Here is an 11,400-nt window from a genome sequence, read left to right as displayed (position 1 = left end):
TAGGATCCATTTAACCCACCCCCATTAATTTGGAACAAGGATTTACTGAAAAATAATTTGGAACAAGGCTAAGATAGTTGTTTGCTGGTGTTGCACTAAAGAATCTTGGTTAGAACTTACAAGTGCAACTCTGATCCCGGGAAATATCAGGGGCATCGTTTGTCTTTTTGGCAACGCCCAGCAGATTAAGCTCACATACTCCCAAGAGCATCAAAATGGAGAGAGAGAACCGTGAGTCCCCTCCCCTGCCTACCTGTTTGTTTTCACCCATGGCAGCATTCGCTGCAATAGCCTCGACCTTCTCCACCTCATCTTCTTCTTTCAAGTTTCTCTCGCCACTGAAACCTTCTCCGTCCATTAAACTCCATTGTGGCTTTTCTGCCCGTGCTTTTTCTCTCAAATCTCCCCTTGCTTCTCTCCCGCTTTCGAACAAAAAATCCCGTTTCGAACTATACTCTGCAGTACAAGAAGAAATCACAGTAGAAGAAAAACCAGAGCAAACCCAAGAAGAGCAAAAGGAAAAGCTTTACGTTGCTAACCTTCCTTATAGTTTATCTGCCGAAGATATTAAGAATATCATCGGTGAATGCGGCCCTGTTGTAGATGTCGAGGTTTTGCTTCTACTACTTCTTCCTTGTTTTGGTTGAGCATATATGTTAGATGTCGTTATCTTTGTGATATAATGGTCGGTGTTGTTGCATTTTAGATTATTAAGCAAAAGGATGGGAGAAACAAGGGATTCGCCTTCATCACTATGGCTGCTGAGGAAGAGGCTCGTGCTGTCATTGATAAATTTGATTCCTCTGTAAGTGCTATGGGGATTTAGCGCTCGTTTTACTTTTCTTTCCGTGCGTTGTCTGAAATTGGGTATGTGTTAAATACTGGGTTTGGAAGCTGAATTTACCTTTTCCCACTGGTGAGGATCAATTCTCAATGCTATGGGAACTTCTACTTGGAATTATTTTTCTTACTAATTTTCTCAGGAAGTATTTATTGAATTGACATTTGAGTAGTAGGAAATAAAGGGATTGTTCATGATAGTTAAAACATATCTAATACATTTCCCCCCCTCTGTTCTGGACCTTTTACCTGAAACGGTTTTTTCTTTTTTACCTCTGAAAAATCAAGGTTTCATTGTTTGCACTTTGTATTTTTGTTGATGTTTTCTTTTTAGTATATTGTTTCTCATTTTGCATTTTTTTTTTTGGGTGAAAGAGGTGTTCGCTAAAATTCCATTTGATTGGTGTGTTGAAGGAAGTACTAATAGGTTGGAAAAGTTATGCAATCCCTCCCCTCCCTCTTGGTTTGGCAGTCTTCTGGTAGTGCTTGGGTTGTAATGAAGCTCTAGTCTAGGCTTAAATAAATTCAATAAACTTTCTACATTTTGTACAATCCTAGAATTGGGTTCTATTGATAGAGATTTTTATGATGCAGGAATTGTCAGGAAGGATTATTCGAGTGGAATTTGCAAAAAGTATGAAGAAACCTTCCCCTCCTCCTCTTGCAAGTGCTCCTGTTGGAGAGACACCCCATAAAATTTATGTCTCCAACCTTGCATGGAAAGCAAGATCTAGCCATCTAAGAGAATTCTTCTCTGCCAGTTTCAATCCAGTTTCAGCTAGGGTGGTCTTTGAAAGGCCCGCAGGTAGATCTGCTGGCTATGGGTTTGTCTCATTTGCCACAAGGGAGGACGCAGAGTCCGCTATTTCTGCTTTGGATGGAATGGTAATAAAACTTCACTTGTCCTATGCTTATCTGCCTTTTTCATAGTTCTTAGGTATGTAGGTTATCTATCAAACCATTAGCTTTTCAATATATGTGCGTACTTGGTTCTGGATTTCTCTAAATTTTTCTATATGTTTCAGTTCTTCGTTGGCTTCTTTTTAGGTCATTCACAAGGAAGTATTTCAAACACCTACTTGGGTCTTCTTGGGAATTGAGAGCCTAGTTTGATATTCACTTGAACATGCTTCCTAGACCCTAGATCTCATCTTTCATTTCAGTGTAGTTTATCAATGTCCTATTCTTCTATGCACTTTATACATTCAAGGTTTCACATTTGAGTGTCGATTCCATCACTCACATGCTGCATACCCTGACAATTTACAATATTTATGTTTTTTTTTCCTGAATGTTTCTGAAGAACTCTGGGAGTATATTTTTGTGCATGAAGAAGTATCTAAAATGATTAAGTGCGCTGGGTTCAAAAACTTTTATGATTGTAAAGCCTAGTTTGATGCGTAGTCACTGAAGTTCAACACTAACTCATTGTACACAAGTATGATAGATCTACTAGTGCTATGATTGTAATCAGGAAAAAAATGATTCTACAGGCCGGTGGTAGGAACTCATTCCCATAGAGCCACTATTGTTTTCCCACGTCGACAACTGATGTGGCTATTCTGACCATTGTATAAAGAGGTCATGGTCTGGATTAGCCACTTGTCTGATTTCAGAGCTGTATTTAATCACATAGCCTCTTGTGTATTGGCATGCACCCCTACGTTACTCCAACCATTAGTGTGCGTTCTCCCATAAAATTGGATTTTCAAAGCTCTATTTTTGTACGTCACAAACTTCGATAGGGCTAAAGATTGACATATGAGCAGGGAATCTAGGGTTCTACCTGTCCCCAAAATTTGAGCCCCATCTAATCTGCTATGTGGCAGTATTGGCATTAAAGTGGGAATGTGTGAAAGGGTTCCTATCATGCGTGTGTAGGAACTGGCCCCCCTCTCAATCAATAAATACAAGCATAAAATCATGATATAAATAAAGGTGAAAGAGCTCTTTATGCTGATACGTTACATACTTACAGCTGCTGTCAAATACAACATAAAACATCATTGATAGTCAAATGGTCAATACGACTAGGACTTGGAGTCTTGTTCTGAAACTAACATCCCAGGTCTAAAGGACTCCATGCCTAACTCTATGTCAATACCATATAGAACTATTGGGTATCTCAATACAATATTTGTCTCTGTATTTTTCACCTCTCAAAATGTGTCTGTTTAATAATAGGATCGCTACCGTGACTCTGTACTTTACTACTTAGTGTTGCTCATATCTCTAACATCTTGCCCTCAATTTTTACACTTACAAGCATGCCTAATCGTGGACACTGATATTGAGACAGATGAGGCTATTATACAGTCCCATGTGAAGATGACAAGGATCTTTTGTTCTTGTAATGGACACTTGAAAGTGGAAGCATACTCTGATTGATGTAGTTGCAAGGCTGGAATGACCTCAATAAAGTACTATATAGTTATTAGGGGTTGTTTCTGTCATTAATTATTTATTCTTGTTTTATCCAACGATAGGAGTGTAGGAGATAGAGTTTGAGTTCAATTCGGTTTCAGTTTAAGGATATGATTAGGATTGTTTTGAGTCTTAATATTTGGATGCATGTAACCATTGAATCTCAGTATTGAGTATGGAATGAAAGTTTTTGTTGGTGTTGCTGCCAAGAGCTGTGGGTGTGCAAGTACTGCTGTTTCATTCTCCTCCAATCTCATCTCTTGTTTCAGGAGCAATCCATTCCTACTCCTACTTATCCTCATATTCCTCCTTATTCTTCTTCCTTCTGTTTCTGCTCTTCCTCCTGAACTCTCTTTTGTTTGCTGCTCAGCATTATTATCTTATACTAGTATTTTCCTGTTGGGCGCAACTGCTGGACAGGGAAGAAAGCTCTTTGATATCCTCATCCCTGATCAGTTGGGCCTGATATTCTGGGGATAGGTTGCCCTTCGATTGGCAATCACAACACTGGGTCTTCAGCTCCTAAGTCACTTCTCATTGAGAGATAAAGACCTGCAACCAGAACTGAATTTCCCTCTTCTGCCAATTCTAATTTCAGCAATTTTATTTCAATTAATAACTGATTGTTAGATCTGATTGTTGCTTGCATTCAGTAGTTCTATGAGTTAACCATCTCTGCCTTAAATTTTGTGTTAATAGGACTGATATTGGAGGAGTTCTGTTGATTGGAAGCCAACTAAGTTCTTAGTTTATTTCATTCCCTTATTGTTAACTTCCAGTAATACCCTCCCCTTTCATATTTGCATCCAGTTAAGTCCACAATTTTATTTTCTTTTCCTTGTTGGTCTTGACTTTCAAGTTAATTACAGAATTTACTTTTGTACTCTTGATTTGAGTTATTTAATATACTTTTGAGACCATAACAATCCAAATTTAAGGTTTTCAGAACCCGGGATTCCACCAGTTTGTATCATAGCCGAAATTCTTTTTTCTTTTCATGTCCGAACTAACCGTGATGGGACTCTCTCATATCACAAACTCTGAGCTCCACAAGTTATATAAGGAACTACTGAGACTCAACTAAAGACCACAGCAAGCTTGAGTCCAGATTCCAAGAGCATTCGACAACTATAGCAGCTCTCACTTCCAAGGTGGTTAATTTCGGAGAGCATAAATCTCAGCAGATGAGACCAAGCAGGACCGTTTGCACCAGTTCCTCTGTTAGAACTCAATGGCCCCCAAGACAGCAACCTGAGCCAATTATTCCCCAGGATTCTGGTGTCCTAGGCGTGGAGGAACCACACCAATCCATCCCGAACTTGGTGGTTAAACTCTACTGCGCTGACGATATTGTATGGGAGGTCCTGTGGAAAAATAGCTCGACGCCAGGATGATAAAAAGCTTAACACCTCAAAGATGCAATCATCGATTCTCCCGAGAGGCCACAATTACTGCGAGCAAACATATTAATGACGAGGAGCGCATTTTTGCTATGCTACTAATACTTGTACTGGCTCTGCTATTCTGCCCCAGCCCGGCTGAGGAAGAATTTTGGGGAGTAAATGTCACACGACAATTCTTAGACATGGATTACAGCATCAAGGTCGAGGTTCCAGAGTTCATTGGCGAGAAGGGACCCGATGATTTTCTTGATTGATTGATTAAAGTCGAGAGGAAATTTTGCTTACGAGTCCTTTCCGGATGACTAGAAATGCTGGTTTATCCTCACTAAATTCACTGGGTATGCTTGTTCGTAGCGGAAAGATGTGCTAGAATAGAGGTTCATCATTTGGGTCCACCCGACATAAGTTAGGAGGCTATGGAGCAGATATTGAACGAGAAATTCATTCTTTGTAATTTTGGAAAGATTCTCTTCCATAAGATGATCAATTTCCATCAAGGCACTAAAGATGTAGATACCTACATGGAGTTCTACAAGTTGTCCTTCAGATGCAGATTCCAGGAGACAAATCAGAAATGGGTGTTGAGATACATTAGTTGACTAAATACAAAGATCTAGTTATAGCTTGCTAACGAGGATTTCTGATCAGTTGATGTGGCAGCTGTATATGCCAAGACAGCCGAAGAAAAGTACAACTACTTGAAGGACATGCTCAAGACTTCTTTAGCTTATAGGCCTACACCTAAGACTGAAGAAATTAAAGTTGAGTCTTATAAGGTTGAAGAAATAAGTCAGAGGTCTCTAAGGGTAGTGAGTGGCTAAAGAATATTGTATTCCACAATTGTGGTGAGAAAGGTCACTTTGGCAATAAGTGTCCCAACAAGACTCATTCTGTGATGATGGTTGAGACCTTGTTGACAAATATAGACGACAAGGATGAGATGGAGGTTTATAAGCCTTGTCCTCCTGATCCAAATGATGATACTGATTATGGTTTTGATGATGAGGCCGAAGCTAAATCAGCTAGCCTTACTTGTCCAATTGACTAGTAGAGAAGGCTCCCCTCTTCCGGCAGAATTACATGATGAGAATTCAACGGCAGTCCATACAAATTTTTGACATGGGAGTGGAAGCTAACCTCATCTTTGCGACCTAGTTTTGGCACTAAACTTCCCAGGAGATTAGCTTTTCAAGAAAGTTTATGTGCAAGGTTTTGGGTCTAATGCTAGAGAAGAGGCCATTGCATTTGTACAGGTAAAGCTACACTTAGAGCCACCTCACTACAAGATGCCTTGCCTAGTCAGCCCCTAGCGCATTGTGACGTTCTTAGGGCGACCATTGCAACATAATGCTGATATTTTCTACGATGGTGAACGGAACACCATCAAGGTGAAACAAGGAGGGCGTACATTTCTGATGTTGCCTCATGCGTTGACAAATACGCCTCAACAGTTCGACCAGCTATGGGTGAGTCTAATAATCCTACTCATGGAGTTGCAGTTTGACCATCTTCCAGAGATAAGTGCCACCTCCACATCGAGATCACTATAAGAGTGTCTTGGGTTCGTGACCTAACTCGATGGAGTCAAATTATTTTAAGAGTTGGAGAGCTAATGCAGTTGCAAGGTTGGACCGACCTTAAAAGGAACTTAGTTGTTATGGGTTATTTTTGTCGTTTGATATTTATTCTCGTTTTAGCAAACAATAGGAGTGTAGGATATAGAGTCTGAGTTCAATTCAATTTCAATTTCAGCAGATGTTTAGGATTGTTTTGAACTTTTGAGTCTTTTTATTTGGATACACGTAAACATCAAATCTCAGTGTTGAATATGGAGTGTAAGTTTTTGTTGGTGTTTCTGCCAAGAGGTTTGGGTGCGCAAGTACTGCTGTTTCATTCTCCTCTGATGTCCTCTCTTGTTTCAGGTGCGATACATCCCTACTCCCACCTATTTTCATATCCCTCCTTGTTCTTTTTCCTTCTGTTTCTGCTCTTCCTCCTGAAATCCCTTTTGTTTTCTGCTCAACATTATTATCTTATACTTTTCAAGCACATCACTTGGACAAAATTTTCAGTAGGCTCTTATGCCATATCAAGTGAACCAAAATAAGGTCCTTCTGGGTTACCATAGGTCTAAGACAATGATCATGATGGATTTAACCATTTAGGTTCAGTTGACTTAGTCAGTCTACATTAGAGCCACCTATCTTATGTTTTCCATTTTAAGTCCATAGGTGGTTGAGCTTGAGCATGAGCATTTGGATCATTACATCCTAGGATCATCAAGATTTTATAGATGAAACACAAAACCTAGGATACATTCAAGCAAACTACAAATAGATCTTCCATTTCCAGCTTGAGTTTCTTGAGTCCTCATGGATGGCTTTCACTTGATCTTCCAGCTTTAGCTCCACCAATCCATGACAAAGTCTCTTGAGCAGCTTTAGATATTCCAATATGATGCTTGGTCTCAAGGACATACTTCTTCAATGCTTGTAACCTGCATACTCATTAAAGTACTAGGAAGAGCATTATAGCTTTTTCATCACATAAATAAAATGTAATCATCAAAACATAAACCATTTAAATCAAGGATTGTACGTATGGCATGATTTGCCTCAATAGATTGCCTTGAGTTCAGCAGGACCAATGGGACCCAAAATACTACTAGAATCTGTCCAACTTGTTTTGGATAGACACCCCAATACCTACAGGACCTAGATTGCATATAAAGCTATCAACCATATTAAACATGATGATATCTGTAGGAGCAGGAGCCCAAGCATGAAGAACCAGATCCTGCAGTGAGATGGAGAGGCAACTAAATGCAATACATCGGGAAGTAAACTATAGATGAGATAAGGTTATGTTTGTTGTTTATGTTGAAGGAGCTGTTAGGTGGGAGGCAGAAGAAAGGACAGAAGAAGGACAACTTCATAATGTGGCTTCACACAATGCCTCCAAATGTATATTGTAACGTCCCCAAACCACCAGACTTGGTAGGGACCCACACAGGGGTGAAACCATCTATCATCGTCGGCCACATAGGCCGGGTTGTGTCATCACATGATAACTAAAGGAGTTAAATACTCAAACATATAGTTCATCAATCATATACAGCAAAAGTCTTTCATTAACGCAAAAGGGTTAAAACATACATTCCTTCAATAGTTGGATACAACAAAAAGGTCTGGATCTGATAGCATCTAATTACAACTTTAACAGTTCGGATTTATATTTACGTACTATTTGGGATACATCAAACATAAACATTTACACATGTTCAATCAAAATACAAATAACAAGTAATCTATATCTCGTCAGCCCTGGCAAGTCCTTTGCCTTTATCTGATTGTCTATCATCTATTACAAAAAGATAAACAACCGGGGTGAGCTAATAGTCTAGCGAGTGTAACATGCATAACCATGCTAATCATCAATTCTCAGTATAAATTTTCAAGTGTTTAAGCATTTAAAAATTCACACTGACACTGTTCATTCATCTTTAAAGACAGTTTGTCAAAACTTATGATTCATATAATTAACATAAATGAGGCTTTTCCAAAGATCCAACGATCTCGGCCAGACACCGGTCTTACCTGTCACAATCTTTCATACATCTCAAGCATAAAAATGCGAGGCATTCTGCCCAAAGGCAAAGCATCATACATCTCCAGCATAAAAATGTGAGGCATTCTACTGGCTACGCAAAGTATCCTATCCCATGGTAGGGCATCTCAAGCGTTCCACGAGGCATTCGGTTGGTCCAACCAAGCATCTCGTTCCCATTTTCCCAGAGTGATGAGCATTCATTAGCCTCATCTAACATATTTACCCCATGTTGTATGCTCTTCGTCGATGATATTGTTTTGGTGGATGAGACAAGAGTAGGGATTAACGCTAAGTTAGAGCTATGGAGATCAACATTGGAAACAAAAGGCTTTAAGATTAGTAGAACGAAGACAGAGTATATGATGTGTAATTTTAGTCACACTATGATGGATACTGACATGGTTTGAATTGAGGAAAGAGAGATACTGCACATTGACTATTTTAGATATCTGGGGTCAATAATACATAAAGAAGGTGACACAGAGGATTTTTCTCAGAGAATTAAAGTAGGCTGGATGAAGTGGAGAGGTGTGTCCAGAATGCTATGTGACCAACATATTCCTTTAAATCTTAAAGGAAAGTTCTATAGGACTGTGGTACGACCGGCTAAGATGTATGAGGTAGAATGTTGGGCAGTTAAGAAGTGTCATATTGAGAAGTTGTGTAGCAGAGATGCGGATGTGCAGAAAAACTAGGAAGGATAAAGTAAGAAACAAACGTATTAGAGCTGACTTGGGAGTTGTCCCGATCAACGATAAGCTCTGAGAGAGTTGTTTGAGGTGGTATGGTTATGTTCAACGGAGGCCTATGGATGCCCCAGTAAGGAAGAGTGATATGATTCTGATTGGAGGAGCTAAATGAGTTAGGGGCAGGCCTAAAATGACTATAGGAGAAGTTGTGAGGAAGGACATGCATAGCCTAGGACTTGTATCAAGTATGACCTTAGATAAAGCCTATTGGAGGTCAAGGATCCATGTAGTAGATCCCATTTAGCTATGATTCTCCTGACTTGCTGGATTGTGCCTCTTTCCTCTTACTTTCATCTTTTATTGGTCATTTTCCATTTTTCATGTCTCATCTCTTCAGTCTTCCTTTGTTTGTACACCTCAATTTTACGTATTTTGTTTTGTTTGGATCCATGTAGCTGACCCATTAAGTTGGGATAAGGCTGAGTTTGTTGTTGCTGGAATGGCTAACAGAACTGTCTTTTTCATTTACTATTCCTTATTTCATGTTCATTCATTACCAGTCATTCCTTTCATTTTCATTTCTGCCTAATATAGCTTTTCAAGCACTCTCGAGAGGCAAACATTCATTCACATGTCTACATTGTCATTTTATACTGTTGGAAACTGGGGGTACTTTGGTACTTTAGTTCTGGTTTTGTGGGGTTTTCTGTTATTTTTTATTTCTTCAGTCCTAATATGTAATTCTGTAACAAGTAAGGGGTTAGGAGTAATTTCATAAACTCCTAACCAACTTACCTTATTTGAGTCAAACTCCTTTTTTATAAAATAGAAGGCTGCCTGCGAGAGAACTATTCTATTCTCTAGCAGGCTGCTCTTCCCCTTTCTTGCAGCATCTCTTCCTCTCTTCTCTTCTTCTTCTACTTTTGGTTTTATCAGTCAGATTCTGGTTTGCAACATGGTATCAGAGCTGTACTGATCAAACCAAGGTTTTTCTTCAATTCTTTTCTGCTGAATACAACTTTCGGTTTCCAGATTTATGTGGTGTGCAGCCATCGGTTGCTGCTTCTGGTGTTTATGGATTAGGGACTCCTTCTTTCATGAATAGGAGTGCTGTTATTGATAGGGGTTGAAGGTTGCTTGCAGGTGTGAAGATATCCCTGGGAGATCAAATTTTTTTTTTTTGTGAAGATCGAAACTCTGGTGTGCTCCGTTTTTCCAGAAATTGATGAAGACTGTGGACCTGCTTGCAGCCTTGGTTGTGTGAAGACTTAATCAGATTGACTGATTGGATTACATTCCTTTTTCCTGGTTGAAGGCCTGATAAATCAGACTGTTATTCTTCTTCTTTTTCTCTCCTTTTGAAGAAGTCGATTTCACTCAGATTTTCTGAGTTCCTGGCTATCAGATTCTGTTGCTGAAGGAAATCGATGGCTGCTGTTGAGGGTGTGCTCCTGGAAGGATATTATACTGCTGCTGGAGCTTATTTTGTCTAGGATTACTGCTTCCAACCTTCCTCCAGGTGTTATCTTCTCTTCGTACAATTTTTTTTACAAAAAGCCTAATCGAGTGTGCTGGTTTTTGTCTTGTTTTTGGTTGCTGGTTCATAGTTCCTGCTATCCTTGGTTCTTTATTTGATAGTGCTGCTATTGTGTACGCAGTATGGGTGAAAATAAGTCTTGTCTCCTCTACTTCTACTGCCCCATCTCCCACTGACAATTTTGAATGTGACCATTACGTCCATCAAACTCAAGGGTAGTTCAAATTACCTGTTATGGGCACAAGCTGTGCGTGTGTATATCATGACCAAAGACGAACTAAAATACATTACATCTGATCCACCTGCCTCTAGTGATAGTGGATACAGTGAGTGGCAAAAGGAGAATGCCATCACTCTCATCTGGTTATGGAACAACATGGAACCTAATATAGCAGCCATTGTTATGTTCCATACAACGGCCAAAGGTGTTTGGGACGATTTAAAGGACACTTATTCTCAAGAGAAAAATATGAACCTTGTCTATGATATATATGAAAAATTGTTTAATAGTCTACTAAATCACTTCAAGAGTACTACAGTTCCTTTAAGGGGTTGGTAGAGGAGTAGAATGTTTTTCAGTCTTTCACCACCGATACTGAGAAGCTGAAATCTCAGCGTAACGAGTTCTTTGTATCCAAGTTTCTGGCTGGGTTGAATTCTGATTTGAAGGCTATGAAGGGTCACTTACTTGCTGGTGAAATAATGCCCACACTTCATCGCATTGCTGCTCCTACTAAGGTTGACTCCTCTCCCAAGGATAATTTTGCTTTTATTGCTACCCGTGGCCGTGGTACAAGGGGAGGTTGTGATGGTGGTGGTCGTGGTACAGAAAGTCAATCTGGTGATCGCTCCAATAGGAGATGTACTTTTTTTTTGGGTAGATTTTTAAGGCCCCAAG

The 11,400-nt window shown here is 39.6% G+C and overlaps 1 protein-coding gene across 1 annotated transcript in view; it reads left to right on the top strand.

Moving 5' to 3' along the window:
• The first annotated feature begins 210 nt into the window (after positions 1-210).
• The window catches only part of LOC122666230 (33 kDa ribonucleoprotein, chloroplastic-like), a 29,798-nt gene continuing 18,608 nt past the window's right edge, over positions 211-11,400 (top strand). Inside the window, exons 1-3 of the mRNA XM_043862383.1 lie at positions 211-611; positions 707-805; positions 1,435-1,725. Of these exons, the coding sequence (XP_043718318.1) occupies positions 216-611; positions 707-805; positions 1,435-1,725 (786 nt within the window). The 5' untranslated portion in view covers positions 211-215. The remainder of the gene's footprint in view (positions 612-706; positions 806-1,434; positions 1,726-11,400) is intronic.

Source organism: Telopea speciosissima, chromosome 6, assembly GCF_018873765.1.
Source record: "Telopea speciosissima isolate NSW1024214 ecotype Mountain lineage chromosome 6, Tspe_v1, whole genome shotgun sequence".
NCBI lineage: Eukaryota > Viridiplantae > Streptophyta > Magnoliopsida > Proteales > Proteaceae > Telopea > Telopea speciosissima.
The sequence above is the reverse complement of the archived record's forward strand: the minus strand, read 5'-3'. Positions and strand labels throughout refer to the sequence as shown.